This window comes from Primulina eburnea, chromosome 8, assembly GCF_022965805.1.
Source record: "Primulina eburnea isolate SZY01 chromosome 8, ASM2296580v1, whole genome shotgun sequence".
Classification (NCBI taxonomy): domain Eukaryota; kingdom Viridiplantae; phylum Streptophyta; class Magnoliopsida; order Lamiales; family Gesneriaceae; genus Primulina; species Primulina eburnea.
Genome location: NC_133108.1, coordinates 44143349 through 44162360, shown reverse-complemented (window position 1 = coordinate 44162360; position 19012 = coordinate 44143349). Strand labels below are relative to the sequence as shown.

At 33.8% G+C, this 19012-nt stretch overlaps 3 protein-coding genes across 4 annotated transcripts; 2 read left to right on the top strand and 1 right to left on the bottom strand.

Moving 5' to 3' along the window:
- Positions 1 to 819: 819 nt before the first annotated feature.
- Positions 820 to 4268, bottom strand: LOC140840164 (protein trichome birefringence-like 11). The gene is made up of 4 exons (XM_073207329.1): positions 3528 to 4268; positions 2333 to 2722; positions 1811 to 1969; positions 820 to 1564 (listed from the first exon to the last, which is right to left on the bottom strand). The coding sequence occupies exons 1-4, from the start codon at positions 3956 to 3958 to the stop codon at positions 1216 to 1218; spliced, it is 1329 nt and encodes a 442-aa protein (XP_073063430.1). The 5' UTR covers positions 3959 to 4268; the 3' UTR covers positions 820 to 1215.
- A 3563-nt stretch (positions 4269 to 7831) lies between these two features.
- On the top strand, positions 7832 to 13336 carry LOC140840163 (uncharacterized). 2 transcript variants are annotated; one of them, XR_012119869.1, is made up of 8 exons: positions 7832 to 8144; positions 8265 to 8574; positions 8702 to 8830; positions 9045 to 9110; positions 9359 to 9424; positions 10030 to 10089; positions 10253 to 10416; positions 12695 to 13336. XR_012119869.1 is itself a non-coding variant. In XM_073207328.1 (8 exons), exons 2-8 carry the CDS (start codon positions 8332 to 8334, stop codon positions 12742 to 12744), a joined length of 654 nt encoding a protein of 217 aa, XP_073063429.1. In that variant the 5' UTR covers positions 7832 to 8144; positions 8265 to 8331; the 3' UTR covers positions 12745 to 13336. The 2 variants fall into 2 exon arrangements, 1 of the variants encoding a protein (XP_073063429.1); XM_073207328.1 differs by having other exon boundaries at positions 10377 to 10416.
- Positions 13337 to 17362: 4026 nt separating this feature from the next.
- LOC140838067 (adenylate isopentenyltransferase 3, chloroplastic-like) lies at positions 17363 to 18741 on the top strand. The gene has a single exon (XM_073204156.1). The coding sequence runs from the start codon at positions 17637 to 17639 to the stop codon at positions 18579 to 18581; it is 945 nt and encodes a 314-aa protein (XP_073060257.1). The 5' UTR covers positions 17363 to 17636; the 3' UTR covers positions 18582 to 18741.
- Positions 18742 to 19012: the final 271 nt, after the last annotated feature.

Genomic DNA, 19012 nt, shown 5'->3' with positions numbered 1-19012 from the left:
AATTTATATTAGATGGACTTTAAATCTTTTTTTTGCTAATAAAAAAAAGTATTTGGGACATATTTGAAATTCATACAAGATACTATCATTTGAACCTAAATTTTAAATTCGTTCTCAAATCAAATCCATTCATTGAAGCTAAATATATCCACCCCGAACCGATCTTGATACAACTGAGGCCATCTAATAATCAGGTTTGATCATTGTCCTAAAACCGATGATTAGCGTTCTAATAAAAGATGGAATCAAAACCGAACTGCTTAGACAATATATACACACGATTACACATTACTTTGGTTATGGTTCATATTCTGAAACCGAAACCGAAACCGAAACCGAAACTGAGATTTGCAACAAGGCTATAACTACTCTGCCGTGTCGCCCTATCCAACAGGGGTTGCTTACGGGCATACAACTTGTAGCCTGAAGCTGGCAAATTCCAAGTGCGCGAATTGTTTGGATACGGCTAGAGGCACGTTGTCTACCCATGTGGGGGTCATATAGGTGACCAAGTTGAGATGGTTGATTGTGGCATGAGGTTTGAGAATTACTCGTTTACATAAAGATTCAAGCAGGCTGACTGAATTTAAGTGTTTTATGCAGTGGCATCGGCCATGCGTTGTGATCCTTCTGTGTTCTTTAATTACTTTGAAATGTTGAACTTTGTTTACTAGTCTAGGGATGTGACATTGCATGTATGATAGAAAACTCCACACTGAATTAATTTCATTTTTGCGAAATTTCCATCTAAAAAATACATTAAAAAATCTCTATTTTCGGTTACAATACTACAAAAATTTGCACTAGTCCTCATTCATTTGTAACTGAATAAATCAGCTGCATATAGCCCTTTTCTATGCACAATATTCAATCAAAAATACTGTCAGAGTACAACTTTCTTTGTAAATCATATTTACAAGTAAAAATAGAAAAAGGGAAAAACGAGGGGAAAAAAACAAAAACAGAAGTGTATTCTAGGTATCAAATTCATGTGAATCAGAATATCCATCCAAATACAAATATTTCAATTCACCTGACATCAATGGTTCAAAATAAGAACATGCCTGCAAAATCAATGCCACGCCCTCCCTAGTTTGTATTTGTACATATGCAAGAGTCATCTGCAACCGTAGCATCAGTCAAAACATCCTCGAACACTACTTCATGTACCTGCGTCGAGGTAGAATGATTCTTTACGACTATGTTTCTTTACGACTATGTCACGTGTGGTCTACGAGATATCTCTCGCTTAAGAAAGGTAGTGTAGACGAGCTCATTCCACGAATCAGGTACGCCAGGCAGGCACCAATGACTGCAATCTTGGCGGCGGATAGGAGCCTGCTCAGTGACGAGACCTAAATAATACACGGAAGAGTGACCGTCTTTCCTCTGAGAAGTCATACCAGTCACATTTAATAAACTGATATTCCTCGTTTTTTGATGTTCTGATAAAACCTCGACGACGTTCCTGAACTCGGCATACGACTCAGATGCCATGGGTGGTATAGTCAAGTCCGGTAACATCTCCAAGTGACACGTACCACCATTATTCCAGTCACCTCCTCTGATCAGCCAAAAGAGGAATTAGAAAGAGATTTTATGATGCTACTGTATCAGGCAGGAAAGGACCCGAGGCCCGAGGGAGAGCGAAAAAGGGTTCAACTTATAAAGTATTCTTTAATTATTATGAGCAACTGTTTTCGAAATACAAGTTCTGCTCCATATGAAAAATACATGGTCCACTACAGGATGCATGACTAATGAAAGAAGTGGTCAGTAAAAGAATTTGTGGATGACGTATCGGGGATACCTGAAATGTACGGGAGCATAGGTTCGGAAGATGACTTGAGTCTTTGACAAATTTACATCCCGACTTATCCAGTCCACCACTGTCTTGATTGACCTTCGTAAGGCATTCTCAATGCTCATCTCCATCTTGATCTCAGCTCCTTCTTGAAAGTAACATCCCCTGTCATGCAAGTAAGATTTGGATTCACAAGGTAAACCAAGTCCAAGCCAAATGTTACACAAATTTAAATCATATCGCAGATGAAACAGCAACCCAAATAATATGTTTTGGTTGCTGTGCCACACGAATCAATGAGCAACGATGAATCCTCGCCTAAATAACAGTCTCAACTGAACAGACACAGCTCTATGAAACATTTCAGATCCAAAATTCTACCCCTATATAGTAGTGATCAAAATTACATCTTTCAAACCTACAGCAGCCAGCCAAATCATTATGCACCGCTTGTTGTGCGGCTAGAACGCATGAAAATTACTACTGCAATAAAACATAAATAACAACAATGAAAGAGTCAAAGGTTACCCTTTAATTGTCTTCTCATAATTCCACCAATGCCCTGTGTTGAAAACAAGTAAATCGGCATCCTTCCACCGCCCAGAGCTCCAATCCATTTGATCAAGCTTCAATGCCATTTTCACCTTTGCAGGGGCTCCAGCAGGCGCACGGCCCTGTACCACTAGAAACGGTGCTCTGTAGTACTCAACCGTGCAGTTAAAATCCTTGAATTTGAAAATTAAAAATCCAGTATGCTTAGTGATTGGGTTCCCATTCACTTCATAGATTGAAGACTTATTCTGAATAGCAGAAGAAAGCATACAAAGAAGGGACTCCCATTGGTTTCTCCCAATAGAATCTCCCACAAAAACAAGGCGTTTGTCTCTCAGTTTTTCCAACATAATTTCCGCATTAAATCTGTGCAACAAAAGAAATTACTTAAGAGAATTCTATCACATCTTCGGGTATAGGAACTTACCAAAGAACAAACATGATACATCTATATTGTGCAATAATCTTCGGCTACATAAAGCAATTATATTCATGACCTGGATACAAAACACTTTCTCGGGACAACTTTCAAAACAATCTCAACAATTTTAGACAGCCAATGGCTGAAAGACTGATAATAATTCCATAGGACAAGTAGGTCAGACTCAACAAGATTCAAATTGTTGTTTGCAAATCTTGAAACCAAACCAAATGGATATTCTCTAAGACGGAAAAACCTGATAGAAACTCCAACTTTCAGCACCTTCATTCTGATGTATTTCTGTCATAATTGCGAACATTTGTGGCCAAATCATAAAAAAAGACCCGTATCTATCCACTACCAATATGGAAACCTCCACCATTGAAAATTCATGAAATTTCTCTTTCATTACCACAGTTTCATTGTTCGACTACGCATCAAAAAACAGTTAATAGCAAGAAAATCAACTTTGAGTGATAAATGCTAATTATTTGATCCCAATAGAAAGAAAATCACTTTGCAGGGGATAATTTCTAGATAAATACTATTGTTCCACAAGTAAATATAAACCAGATATCAAATACACATTCCGAAGTCGTATCAATCTTGAAATAGTAACACATGACCATTCAAGTACTAAATTTACTCACAACATAAAAAGGCTTCTAATTTCAACTTATCTAGTAAGTAATGAACCATAACATATGCGAGGAAAAATACTTGCAACCTACTCAAACAGTTTAATTTAACCTGGGTAAATTGCAATTCTTTGGCTGCCACCTCCACTTTGTATAGAAATCATCACGCCTACCATTCTCAGAACACCTAAAACCAGGATCCAAAAACATGCAATCTTTAGATTTATAAAGCGGATAGCTCTCATCCCACACCCAATTCCCTTCAAATACATCACACTCTCCATCAGCAACTTCAAGAAACCCAACTTTTACTGAAAAATCACCGGGCTTAAACCAAGACCCAAACAATCCCTTCCCATATAAACTACTTACAAATCTGATATCCAACAGAAAGATGCAAAAGATTAAGCAGAGACAGAACAATAAACAGCCAAAAGCACCAGGTTTAGGCTCCCGAGCCTTAAAGAACTTAAATTTCTTGACAAAATCTAAGCCAGTCACTTTGTAATGGCCATTGTTAGATGCTTCTTTGTCCTCGCTCATCTTCTTGTTTACATAAAAAAGATTCTAACTTTCCAGTTGAAAGTTGAAACCAACTTCAGATTCATCGAGAATTACAAAGGGGCAGCGAGTTTTGGAAACAAGACGAGGATAAAATTCAAGAAAGGGGATGAATGGATGACACTGGACCACTTGAGTACGAAACCAATCAATTTCGCATCAAGAGCAGTACACTCGAGACAACAGTTTACGTGTTTACTTGTTAAGAGAGAGATTTGGGATTAAAAAGTATAAAAACTGGTGGAGAGATGGGACAGAGGTAGAAGATGATGAGGTGGTGGTGGGGGCCCATAAGCCTTGAGGACAGACATTCAATGCAGAAATGAGAAAACCGTTCCGCATAAACTACCCCTAAACATAGCATGATTTTTAAAAATTTATTATTTTAATCAATAATTTGGCGACTCATTCAAGAATCGAGGCAGTATACTTTATTCTTCCACATAATGATATGATATAATATCAGTTTCTACGGTTTGATTCTTGACTCTTCATTTGACGGGTACAAATTTTGAAATTCAAAAATCTCGAGAATTGCATAAAGAGCATCCGAGAAACCATTTGTTGCTGCTTATCACGGATTAATTTTTCCCCCTCTAATAAGCTATCTTCTAATGTGGCTGGTGCGATTCATTCAATGAGAGATAATGATAATATGGAAAAAAACATTGATATGAGATTTATGTATCCATAAATTCAAGTCGTGTGAATTATATACATCAATATCTTTGGTACATTTTTTTGGAGTAGGTTTTTTGTGAGACGGTCTCACGATTTTTTATATGTAAGACGTGTTAACCCTCCGATATTCACAATAAAAAGTAATACTCATAGCATAAAAAGTAATATTTTTTCATGAATGACCCAAAAAAGAAATCTATCTTATAAAATACTACATGTGAAACCTGTCTCAAATAAGTTTTTATATATATATATATATTTTTTTTTGTATACACACACACGAGGGGATTTGAATTGTTAAAATTTTTTCTAAAAATATTTTTAAAAGATATGACATCTATTCCGGGAAAAAAATTATTATATTGAGATATGAGATGATATGTTTTTAGTGGAAAAGAGATTATGATTTCCTTTGGATAAGAATTTATAAAACATTTTTATAAAAGTGTTTTTATAAAATTGTTATAAAAACTTTTAAAATCGTTTGAACAACTATTCTATAAAAATGTTTTTTATATTTAAAGATTAATATATTTTGATTTCCATTATTATCTTTATTTTAAAAATATATAAAAAACACATCTAAGCTGGTTTTTATAAATTATACTTAGAAAACACTTTTTTAAAAATATTTTTGAAGAATATTTTATAAAAAATCTTATACAAACACATATTTTATTTTTTTCCTTTATAAAATACTAAAAATATCTTTAAAATGCTTGTGCAAACGGAATCATATATTTTTTAGATAGTCGTGGAACGAAAGTTACAGATTTAAATGTATCCTTTTATCGACTCCGAACAATATCTAGTAGGACATCTAAGCGTGCTACCTTATCTTTAGAGTATTTTATTTTATTCCATGTATATCTAATAATGAAGATTGAAGGCAAGTGTCGCACCATAATGAATGTTAAACTTGACTTTGTTCTTAATTAATTAATTATATATACATATATTATTTTATCGATTTTTGAAGTTAATTTAATTGTCTAAAAACCATAGTCACATCATTTATAAAAAGTATATGTTTTATAAGACAGTCTCATAAGTTTATATCATAAGATAGTCGATCCTTTTCAGTTCAGAAATAAAGAATATAAACATTTGGATGTTCATGTTATTTTTCTTTCATTGATAATTTCGTATGGTTAAAAATATGTAATAACGCTAGGAAAGATCGACACCCGCACGGCTGGTGAATATCGGCGGAGACCGTCCAAGTCTTTAATTGATTTCAACGTGGCCCAAATTCACATTAAAAAACATAGGAAGCCACGAGAAAATAGCTTATTTGCCCATTCCATTGACACCTAACTCAGATCATAAAATTCAATGGTAAAAAATCGTGTGAGACGGTCTCACGGGTCGTATTTTCTGATACTGATATCTTATTTGGGTCATCCATGAAAAAATATTACTTTTTATGTTAAAGCTATTACTTTTTATTGGGAATATCGGTAGGATTGACCCGTCTCACTAATAAAGATTCGTGAGACCGTCTCACAAGAGATATACTCAAATTCAAGAGCTTTATCGGTAGGGGAGACTTGTTTTTAAGTCTTCAGTAATATAATTAAATAAGTTTTTAGCTTCTGTCGGACTAAAATTTTCTCGAAGTTTTCGATTAATAAAAAAAATTTATGCACTATATGGTTCACAATTATATTTAAGATGAAATTTGATATAAAATATGTAGGACCGAGTGCTTACCGCTTTACCAAAAGCTATAGCTGGTAGTAATGGTGCAACTCAAATCTTTTAAATCGCACAACAACACAACCACCATGGTTCGATCGCTCTCCAAGCAAGGACAATTATTGCACCCAACAATCTCCCTCCCAATAATTGCACTCCTTGCAATCAATGGGAATCGAACCCATGACCTTGGCTCTGATACCAATTGTAGGACCGAGTGCTTACCGCTTTACCAAAAGCTATAGCTGGTAGTAATGGTGCAACTCAAATCTTTTAAATCGCACAACAGCACAAGCACCATGGTTCGATCGCTCTCCAAGCAAGTACAATTATTACACCCAACAAAATATTGAAAATCTGGAAACATATATATGATACTGCAGAACAAATGATTTTAGATTTGGTACAAAAGATAAAATTTTGAGTACCGATTTGGAAAAAAAAAAATCATATTGAAATATCATATATTAGTACAACATATTTAATGTTTTGTACCAATTTTCATCCGAAAATCATGTTTCTTTATTACAAAAAATTGTTATACATCTTTGGATACTCAAAAATCATATATTACTGTCAGATATTAAACATTTAGTACTCATATATTGTACCAAAAAATATTCCTCGTAAATCGTCAAACATATAATTTTTTATGAATATGGCCGATTGCATATCATAATGAAATTCAAATATCAATAAGTTATTTTTTGAATTACTATATTAGATTTTAAATTCAAGTTATTTCAAATTGTTTTTAAATAATATTTCAAAACAAAGTTTTCCACTCGAATGTAACATAAAATATTGCAATCGCATTTTATGATATATAAATGACAATATTCTTATTAAATCCAAGCGTTATAATATATTGTTTTTCTTTTGCATTTTAAATTTTATAGACTCTGGACTTCTGTTATTTTTTCTTAAATTTTTTCCTTGATTTTCATATAATTATATAAAGTATTTATTAATTTAATAATTAAAAAATATATTGTTTTTATACTTGTTGTTAGACGAGTTAAATAAATAATTAATAAATTAATTAAAAATAAAAAGGATAATTAAAAATTTGGAGTGATAATACAAATTAATTATTTTAAGATGCTATGTCTTAATAATAACATATACAATATAAATAGTATAGATATGGTTATTATATTACAAATAAATATTTCTCTTTGAAAATGAGAAAAAAGTGGGGTAATTTTGTAATTCGAACACTGCTCACCGCCGGTACAGATTTCTGCTGCTGCCTGCCATGCACGCACGGTCACGTACAAGAGCGACACCGTGCACTGCTCATTCAGTCTCACTCTCATTTTTTCCTTCTAGGGTTCATCTTCTTCGATCAACTCTGGCTGCAATGAACAATGCCTGTAGCTGTAAGAATCTATTTCTTTTTCATGCACACTTATATTTGTTGCAGTCGTTTTTTTTGTGTGTGGTAGATTTACGTTTTATCTTTCGAATTTTTCATTATGTTTCCTCAAGATCAGCAAATGAATGCCGTGCTTTGGAGGAGAAGTTATTGATGTCTAAGAACTGTGTTTTTAGGGGGGTGGTTGGTGATGTAGACTTGTGATATATGTACTGATGGAATATGAGTGGTGTTTGTTCATCTTCTAGCTTTGAGCGTCATGTAAAATACATTGGTAGTTGATATTATCATTATAATTGCTGCTGACATAATTTTAGTTGCTTAAAGGAATTTTTAATATCTTTACTGTTTGCTCAGCATTTCATGGACTCCATCGCACCGCTTCTATGCTGTTATCGAGCGCTCTAGCATGTTGGTGTTTTTCTTATCCTCGTGTATTCGTTTGCTATTGTAACGTTGTTTGCTTTATTGGCTTTTTGGAGTATGAACTTTGTTACTACCATTGCGCTTGACAAGTTACTTTTCTGCCAGTTTGTACACCTGTGGCATTGAAGAACTGAATCACGAAAGTGCTCTGAAGTTTGTACCTATTGATTGGATGGCAAACAATTCCCGTTTAATTGTCGAGGATGAAGCGAACCAGCACTATGTCGTGACACAGGGGAGGAGTAATGGCATCTTTCAGGTGCCTGTTCCAATACCTCAATTGATCCGCTGTCAGCAAACACCTCAAAGCTATGTCAAGTTTCTTGCTGAGAGTGGGTACCCTGAAATTCAGAACATATTTCCGCACAAGATGTCTGCACCAATATCTAGTCTTGGACTGGAAAATCATTCTCAGGCGGAAATATGGTAGTTCATATGTGCATATAATTTAAAAATAAACGAGGAACTTATACATTGTGAAATTAATATTCACGTTTGAATTGCAAATTTTGGAGGCTAACTCTTGCTCGTTTCCTTTGCAGAAACAAGATTCGAATGAAGACTATGGTAGTGCCTTTCAAGCTTATTTAGGGTCAGGTGCTACTGCTCTGAAGTATCCTCCCAACGCTAGCCTGAAAAGATCAAGAGAGAAAGCCCATGCTGCTGACCGCGTGAGGATTAGTCCTGCATAAACCATACCATTTTAACATTTCTAGTATACTCAAAGGCTCAAATCAAACATCTCAAGACCTGAAGTGCTTGACTTAATAAATTCAGTGCCCTATATGAACTCACCTCATTGCACATAATGTCTAAAGTTTAGATGATTGCCCACATCACTGTCTTCATGCATCAGTTTCTAATTGCTTTTTTTCTTAATTCTAGAACCGTAGATTGAAGATAACACAGAGACTCGACGCGTTGCAGGATATGTTTCCTCACTTTAAAGAGGTAATAAAAGCTGATATGTCCCGGATAAAAACTTAATGAATTTTCGGTTAAGTTATTCTTTGTGAAGGTGAACGAGAAGCTGAATTACAATCTGTGTAATCAGGGAGAGAATGATCAAATGCTGTTATTGCATAAAAAGATTAAAGACCCGCTGAATGTTGTCCAAGATCCAATGTTGACAACCTTTTTAATATCTGAAATTTTGATAATTTCTAAATTAAACCAAGGAATGCATTGTGACCTTGCAGGGTTGTAAAGCAGATTTGGTGGATTATGTTGTTGACCAAGTCAAATACTTACAGTATCAAGTGAAGGTAAAATGTGATCCTCGTGGTTTCAGCTCTTTATACTCAATATTTTACTTGGTAATTCCGGAAAACAGATCAGAGGATTTTTCTTAACTCATTAACTTATATTCCAAGCACCTTCTGGGCAATGTGCTGTATGATTAACCAACAAGCAGTCTATCACTTTGTGTTGCATCTCATATTTTTTACCCAAATTTTATCTATTTATTGAATCACACATGCATCAGTTTGGTTTTGGCTCAAAATTTCGCTGAAAGCTGTAAGCTCGAGTACTTTACAGTGACAAATATGAACGAAATACTTAACAAAATTTCATTATCTTTGTTGTCACTTTAAGTTTAACCTCCCAATAATCAAAAGTTATGTGTTTTTTAAGTACATACAAAAGTTTTTGAAGGAACTATATGTGATTTTATTTCGTGGATGGAGTGCCTATCACGTGAATCAGAACTTTCCTTGTTGCTGTCATAATTCCATAACATAATTTTCTGTTTTATGCACCGAACAATCGACTTGCAGTTGTTCCTGACCAATTTCTTGCAGTAATTTTTCTTCTAAAATTATTTATGTTTGGTCATACTCTCTCATCTCTTGCAATTATCACCTTGCAGGATCTGTGTCAAAGCAAATTAGGAGGTGAACCATCATCTAGTTCTTCCATATTCCTCGAGGTACTGAAATATTCTCAAATTCAAACTAGATTGTTTCGGAGGGATCGGTGATCATTTTATCGACTATCAACTCTAAAAGCTTTCGTTATATGTACGCTGGGATTGAGATGTATTACATCTTGATATCTTTTGAGGACACATGCATTTTCTTGTTTGCGAGCAGATGCTCAGTACTGGGTCACTAGAAGAAATGATGGGGAGCTAGGTTGCTAGAGTTGTATATCCTTCAGCAGCTCTAGAACTTTTGCAAAGCAGAGGTCTTGTCTTGATGCCTATTGCATTTGCAGGTGAAATTGTATGAATCAATGGGAATGCCGGACATGCAAGGTTAGTTTTTAATATATAAACTGTCTGTATTTTCTATTTCTGCTATTTATTTCGTGAATAAGATATTTCCATATCCATGTATATAACCAACTTAGAGGAGCACAATTTTGTTGAGGTTTACTGTATGGAATCTGTATTCTTACTTCATTTGTTCACAATCTATTATATTTTACTGATTTTTAGCTGTACTAACAATTGAGCCAGATGTATTGAATATCTTTTGATGGTCTGTTTGTTACCTTTCTAGTCTGGCCACCTTAATGTTTCATATAGTATTTTGATTCTGCATTTCTGCTACAAGTTGCGCATACAGAGGCTACCTCCTCTTTTGAAATCCCAACCATCCATTAACTTAGAATGTGATGTGTACATTTCATAAGATGAAATTTGAGGCTCAATAGAACGTAATAATAAAAGACGAAAAAAGAAACTCTCCGCATTGAAATACAGTAGTAGAACTTTCGTAGAAGTTGCTACTCAAAGGATAAATCGAAAGGACAAGAAGAGGTGTGTCTCGTGGAATGCATGTCGATCATACTTTACACTGTAGCTATAGTTGACATCACCAATACTATGGTCGACAAATCCTGAATTATAGGATTTCCATTTTGGCTTAGCAATCTCTTGAACATGGGTCAAATTTATTGTTTGTGCTTGGCAGCTAGCATAAATTATCACAGTCGACAGCTTGATGAAGTTGGGAAGAAATGCATAACCCCTGCTAGGATAAACGAGGTTCAACAAAGTGATGGTGCACAAATTTGTACCTCAACAACACCAATGTCCTTTTTTGAGGATTCCAATTTTTTTTTAAGACTCGAGCCACTTATGAGTAAAGGTATAGATTTCCATGTTCTCCTATAGGTTTCTCGTCTATCGTGCTGAAAAATTGTAGGCTTTTATTCTAGCGTCTTATTCAGGCTTGATTGCCACTTCTGTCGTCCAATTTATTCAATTAGCAAAGGCCGCTTTTCTTTTACATGTGGTTGCTCATTTGACGATTTCTATTGGTGAAATCCTGAAAAATAGACCAAATGAACAAAACTAGCCCCTAATGTCTGCGTAAATGACAAAAGAACAAATAATTCTAAGAAAAAAGGCAGTGACAAAAAACTGGGACCTGAAAGACCTGTGCTGGACCAAAGAACGTACATGAATCGTCCAAGATCAGGTGAGGAAATGGTGACTGGATTGGTATTTTAGATTCTGGAAAGACAAACAAGAATCACAGCACTAAAGACTGTGTAAAGATGGTCCCTAGTGATGAAACTGAAGTGAAGTTACAATGCTAAATTATCTTGAAATTTAATAGAATGATGCGATTAATTCAAGTAGCAGTGTGAGTACGTGACACTTTGTGGCATGCATTTTTTCTAATCAGGGCATCCACAGTGGTGGATATAATCCAATCCACGTCATCCAAATATCCGTTCCATCTAAATATTCACCACTGCACACCATTGAATGGTGTGCCACGACAATATCCGGTTACAAATTTGTAACCGGGTATTGCTATTTTTTTTAAAATTTTATTTTTTGGGTCGTGGTAGGTCGACGTGGGTCGAGTGTCGTGTTTTTTTTTTTTCCTAGCACGACCCTATCACGACCCAAGCACAAAAGCGAGATTTTAGTGAAGAGTTTGCTCGACCTGTGAAGAGCTTGGGTCGAGTAGGGTAGTTTTTTATTTTTTATTTTTTTTTCACTTTTTTTTAATATTTATTTAATTATATATAATTATTAAACTTTTAATTTTACATTTCAATAAAAAAAATATAATATTAAATAATAGATAAAAATAATTAAAGTGGTGAAATGTTTTTATTTAAATGAAAATAAAATATTAATTAAATTGATAGTGGGACCAATAAATATTTGGTTGATGTGAGATATTTGATTGTGAAATATGAGATATTTGAGTAGAGAAATATTTGATTGATGATGTGGATTAGGAGGTCCACAAATATTTGTAGGAAATATCGTTATTATTGTGGATGAACTCATAATCATACATTCTTCTGGGCAGGTAGAGTACTGACTGGCACCAGTCTTTTCTGAGCCCATAAATAGTAATTATTATTGTTTCCAATTTATTTCGAATTGAGATGTATAAAATACTAAAGAATCTACAAAATTATTGGAGACAGTTTCTGCTAGCAGCCTTTAGTTGTAAGGAACTGATGCGATTGTTTCAAGATAATGGTAACTTTTTTATTATTATCCATGTTAATATAATAACATATCAAAGGTTTAACTGAGAGTTTCAACTGTGTGCGTGCAGAAAAGGCGCATTTCTATCCTCCAAGTAAATTTTGGCATACACACAGGTGATGTGATGGTAGTGGGATCATACATTGCCAACTGACGTGACACCACCACCTGTTTTTTACCAGTGGGGATATATAGAGCGATGTGACGTCGAGTTGAATTTCTTATTGTTTCTCATCGTAATCGGATTTTTTTTTCCTTTTCAAAACATTATAATCGGATATTATGTATCTTCAAGTTGGAGTTTTAGATATATATACTGTGAAAGTCTTGAAAAATGGATTCAAATGTCAAGAATCATCTTATAATTGGTTACTCAGTGCGTGTGGATTAGCCATAGTTTTATGCTTTGACTTTGGTTATAGCAAGTTGGAGTGCATGATACCACCCAGAGCTCAATTTCATGTGAAGCGACCATGCATGGATGCTGGCAGTGGATCAAGAACTATCCTGCATCGAGAGTTTTACTTCTGATGCTTAATTTGTTTTGAAGGGATAAAGTTTATGTTTGAAAACAAAATGTATTAAATGCTATACGTAGTTAGTTTGATATAGTTACAGATACGGCAAGTAAAACACTGTTCCTAGTTTGATAATATCAGTAATAATAGTGGATGATGTAAGATTGCAGAAGCTTGGAATGAGATTAATTGATATGACATTGAACAATTAATTGTATTAAAAAAAAGTTGAAGGGAGTCAATTTTTTTTGTATTAGCGTGTGGAAAGTGCACGCGTAAAGATTGTTGTAACAATGTGTAATCTTTTATGTCACTTCTTGGCTTGTCGTATTACATCAATGGAACTCATTATTAATGACATAATTTTTAATTAATTTATGAGGTTCTTGGCAATAAATGGCCAATTTACTAGAGAATTGATTCAAATAGCAATTTATTTATGAAATTCAATAATGGGAACGGAAAAGTGTGATAGCCCTTATTTAGTAGATATTTTTTAGATAATTTTTTTACTCAAACTGACAAATGAAAAATTATTATGTTTTTTTATTATAAAAACTCTCATTAGACCGTCTCACGAATCAATTTGTGATATGAATCTCATATCTACTCGACTCCTGAATAAATATTATTTTTCTTTTTAGGTATGATCCGTGTAGATCCGTCTCACATAGATAAATACATAAGCTCGTATGACAAGATATCTAATATTACTTTTTATATCAAAAATATTAATTTTCATTCTAAATATTGATCGAATCGACTCAACTTACAGATATAGATATGTGATATCATCTTATATCATACATACTCAAATTTTAATTAATGTTTTTAAAAATCTAGTTTTCACCTTGCAGATTGTTTGGGAAAAAGAAAAGGAAGTATATATGTAATATGTCACACCTCGAGTCTGAGTTTGAGCTCGCACCTGCGTGACCGCATAATAGGCCCCTATAGCAACTATTTCGTATTTGTTCTCGCTGTACGTAAATGATTAACTCAAGTTAATATAGAAATCCATTGTATATCATTATAACCTCATTTTAAATCTTTAATTTTGAAGATATGAAACAAAAGTATCACAATATATTAGATAAAAGGATAAAAATGAGATGTACTTTTTGGCAATGGGCATTTTCACTCCATGATTGTAAAGTAGTGCATTTTATTCCATTTGCCTTTTGGACTCATCTTCATTTTTAACTTTGACAAGGAATGCATTTGGAGGAGGTCAATCTAGGCATTCAACATGTACTTGCTTTCTTTTTGTACAAGACTAGATTGCTCCTCTACAAACCCCAATAATTTTCTTTGTTTAACTATTTCGAGATTTTTTTTGGGTGTAATTAAAACAAAATAATAAGAGGTTAAAAAGTAATAAAACTTTAAATTTTTGGACAATCATGATCGGGGACCATGCAGAGGAAGATCATGTGTGTGGCAATAGATATAATATAATATTCAAATTTTTTATTTTTTTACAATCTAAACTAAATCATAACAAAAATTATTAATAGAAATAAATATATATTCATGCCAATATGAAAAAGAGAATTTTATTTAATTTATAACTCGGAAGCCAAAAATATTAGTTATTAGTCTGATTTGATCAGAAAATAATACATATTATTATCGTTCTATCAAAGGTAAAAATAGATTGGTGTCAGCATACTGTTTAATCATATGTAGTTGTCGAATATATTTGTTTCCAATGAATAACCTTGGTCAACTTTAAGGTTGAAAAGATAGAAATTCCAAATTCAATTAGCAGTAATTACTTTTAAATTTTCTGTCATTGCGCAATCATTCTAAAATAAATAACCCATGGCAAGCTACGTGTGGGGATCAATTTTGAGGGTTAATGGTTTGAAATATAAATTTTGGCTAAATAATTTCCTTAATTTATCAATTTTTTTGAAGTTTGATTTATCATTTTTTTTACATTTTAAATGAAAATAAATATTAAACATTCGAAAAGATAATAGAATCAACATTCTCTAAATTTGCACTTAAGTACTTTTGATATTCTATCGGTTATTCAATTCCATTGCATAAAACTATGATATCATTATGGAATCGAACATAGGAAATGGGCTTTTAAGTCAAAATCTTCCATTTGACATTTTATAATATTTAACGACTAAAAACAAAGCCACCATCTATCATCTATCTTGTCAAAATAAGTTCAGAAAACAATTATTTATATTATCTTTTCCCCAAGCTCAAAAGTTGATTAGTGACATGTCCAAACCCCCAAAAATTAAAGAAAATAAAAGACACAACCTGACAAACAAATTGATATGTATTCCATTCCTCTTCCATTGTAGAACTACCATATCCAACCAAAACACAGGTGTATCGAACATTTCTTTTATAATAAAAATTATCTAATAGAAGCTTCAAAAAGAAAAAAAAATTATAATTCAATAGATGATTTTATATTATATCTTAGGTGTATTTTGTATTTAATAAATTATAATAATATGCACTGAAATGTCTTCTCCAATTAAGAGTTTAGCTTTAGTTTCCAAGCCCCACGAGCACACCTGCACACAACCAATGTACCCAATGCTAAGGGTGTGTCAAATCACACTTCAATTAATTTTTTATTTATATTTATTTTTATTTTTTTAAAATCTTTTTATTTTTATTATAAATAAAAAAAACCACACTTGACCTGGTTCAACACTAGTTAGTCATTTCACAAAAAAACATGGTTTTTTTTCCTCCAAGATTTTTAATGACTTAAAATATGAATAACTAAAAACAAATATTTTGTTACTATTGTTTTACATATATACGTTTAGTAGTATAATAATCACATATTATAGGGATAATCAGGTTCGAACTAATGACTTCGACCATGTAAAGGTGATACTCGATATCTTTTTCCTGGTCTTATTGGAATCGACTAATCCTAGGCCAAATGGTCGAGAAGCTCAACACCACCGCTCTTGAATAATGTAGATCTAGCGTATTGTTCTTTTCTCATCATCACATATTCACATTTGTTTATAGGAACATAAATGTAATGGATGAACCCAAAACTATCTTGTGCTTAATTTTACTCCAAAAACAATGCGTTTTGGCCCTATCAATTCCAAATTATACCATATACAGGTCTCCTTTTGGCTCGAAATAGTTTAATATAAATGTCATAGTATTCCAACTGGCTTCACTATATTTAAGTTCATGAGTACCAACCCATTGATATATGTCACGTACTTCCTTTTACTATTTTATTTTAAATTCTCTGGACATCTCGATAAGCTAGTTATTATTATTATTTTTATTATTACCTTCAGCTTAGTTTTATGTTCATTATGAATGCTAGAGTTTGTGACTCGCTCGAACACGTTGAGTCTAACACGACGAGTTCGCGCTTTGATCATTAGAAGTTTTTCAGCAATATAATGGTAGCAGGTGTATTGAGGTATACATACATTAAAATGGTGTTTTGCAACCAGTTGTTTATTAAATCGTCACTCTCTCCTAATATTCAATTTTGTTATTCTATTATTATTCGCTCGTAATTTTTTACAAATCTAATATTCTTTTGCTTTACAATCCCATAAGTTAAATAGTTTTGACTTTTGGTCATCTAATTCATCAAAGTAACAGGGAATCGCTCAAATATCTCTTTGAAAGAATAGCTTGAGTTAGATAGGAACATAGTTGATAAATACTGATAACTCTCGGATAGAGTATTAGAACGGAAAGATCGAACTGTTGGTTCTAAGTCATCTTTGACGATTAATCAACAATTCCAAATGCTTGGTCATAGAATTTTTTATTTTAATTTAATTTTTTTTTTTTAGAATGTTGAGCATGACCTTAACACACCAATAATGTTCGAAGCTGTTAACGATATATAATGACATGCAATATTAATAACCACATAAGTAAAACACAACCCCATGTCAATACTCAAGTAAAAAAAATAAATAAATAAACTCAACTTAAAAGCGAAAAATAGATCAATTTACAATTTTTTTACCTTTTCATAAAAACCCAATAAAAAGAAAAAGGAAAAGAAAAAAAACTACCAAATTACAGTTGAACAATTACCAGCCAAACTCAACAGTACGATGTATAAATTCACTTTCCTTGTAAACCCAAAATCTCATTCTAAATTTAGATGTTAAATGTTCTATTAATCATCAATATAATTTTGAACAAGTTGGAGTTGACTGTCATTTAAATATAAAGTCAAGCGAATTTACGTAATGTGTCTTCATTTGTAGGAAGGCATTCCCCCCTCCATAAATACTCCATGCTACTTCCTTGTTGCCATCAACTCCTCTTCCTCGCAGCAAATACAAATCCCACTAGCTCTTCAGTTTCCATTCCATTTTCTCTATTATTTGTCTTCTCTTCCCCGGAAGTTTGTACTACAAAATCTTCACGTACCCTATTCGCCGCGTCCGCAGTTCAAAAATAAATGTCAAAAAGTTCGACCTTTGTGTTTAATTAATCGCAAGATCATAATCAAGAATGGACGTAGCATTCTCCTTACCCAAGCAAATACGACCGTTGCTGAATGGCAACAGGCAGCTCTTCCGCCAAGGCACGCAGAAGGAGAAAGTTGTGGTGATCATCGGCGCCACCGGCACCGGAAAATCCCGTCTCTCCATTGATCTCGCCACCCATTTCGCTGCGGAGGTCATAAACTCCGACAAAATGCAAGTATACCATGGTCTGGACATCACCACCAACAAAATCACCGAGGAAGAACGCTGCGGCATTCCGCATCATCTTCTCGGATTCATTCATCCCGATTCCGATTTCTCTGCAGGGAACTTCTGCGCCATGGCGTCTGTATCCTTGAAGTCAATACTCAGCCGCGGGCAACTTCCAATCATCGTTGGAGGTTCGAACTCATTCATCGAAGCTTTCGCGGACTCCAACTTCCGATCGAACTACGAGTTTTGCTATCTCTGGGTGGATGTCGCAGCTCCGGTTTTGCACTCCTTCGTATCGGATCGGGTGGACAAGATGGTGGAGAGGGGAATGGTGGAGGAAGTGCGAGATTTCTTCAAACCAAATGCTGATTACTCGAGAGGTATTCGAAGAGCCATCGGGGTTTCCGAGCTCGATAAATACTTCCGAGTGGAATCATTCTGCGACGAGGTAACTCGATCCAAGGTTCTAGCGGAAGCGATCGACATGATAAAGACAAACACGAGCAATCTGGCGCGGCGGCAGCTGGTAAAGATCAACCGGCTGAGGAGACTGAAAGGGTGGAAGGTGCATCGGCTTGATGCGACAGAGGTTTTCAGGAAACGAGGCGGAGAGGCGGACGAGGCGTGGGAGGATCTGGTGACGGGGCCCGGCGCAGCTTTGGTGAGTGAATTTCTGTACAGTATGGAGCCGCTTGTTTGCGGCGGCGTGAAGGAGATTGGAGGGAGAGGTTCATTGATGGTGACGGCGACGCATTAGGGTGATTGGATATTCGCTGTACAGTAATAATAAAAATAAAAAAAATAATAATAATAATAATGCAACGTACCTTTGATTAGTTGTGGCCACCCAATTTTGGAAACGCTCGCAAGTACGTTGCTATTTTCAACTCAATAATCATGCAAACTTGCTTATCAAATCATTAAAGTAGTTTTTGACAGAATTTTTTGGAAATATTTTTTAGATTCGAATGCATGAAAATGTTTTAGAGTATCCGAGAATATCAGTTTCAACTTTTATAATTTTTATTCAAATATTAAGTTTCAAATTAGAAATATTTATTTATAATTTTAAAATATTTACCATAATTTTTTAAAATAATATTTTGTATTTTTGTATAATTTACATTACCAAAATTTTTATATCACTTATTTTTTTTTCATTTTTTTATTTTTATTTTTATAATCTTA

Excerpts from the sequence above, each read along its gene's own strand:
- LOC140840164 (XM_073207329.1), bottom strand. The coding sequence starts at position 3,958 with ATGAGCGAGGACAAAGAAGCATCTAACAATGGCCATTACAAAGTGACT. Across the intron at positions 1,970-2,332 it reads TATGAGAAGACAATTAAAGG|GGGATGTTACTTTCAAGAAG; the intron begins GTAACCTTTGAC and ends CTTGCATGACAG. Across the intron at positions 1,565-1,810 it reads TATGCTCCCGTACATTTCAG|AGGAGGTGACTGGAATAATG; the intron begins GTATCCCCGATA and ends TTGGCTGATCAG.
- LOC140840163 (XM_073207328.1), top strand. The coding sequence starts at position 8,332 with ATGGCAAACAATTCCCGTTTAATTGTCGAGGATGAAGCGAACCAGCAC. Across the intron at positions 10,090-10,376 it reads GTTCTTCCATATTCCTCGAG|GTGAAATTGTATGAATCAAT; the intron begins GTACTGAAATAT and ends TTGCATTTGCAG. Across the intron at positions 10,417-12,694 it reads GGGAATGCCGGACATGCAAG|AAAAGGCGCATTTCTATCCT; the intron begins GTTAGTTTTTAA and ends GTGTGCGTGCAG.
- LOC140838067 (XM_073204156.1), top strand. The coding sequence starts at position 17,637 with ATGGACGTAGCATTCTCCTTACCCAAGCAAATACGACCGTTGCTGAAT.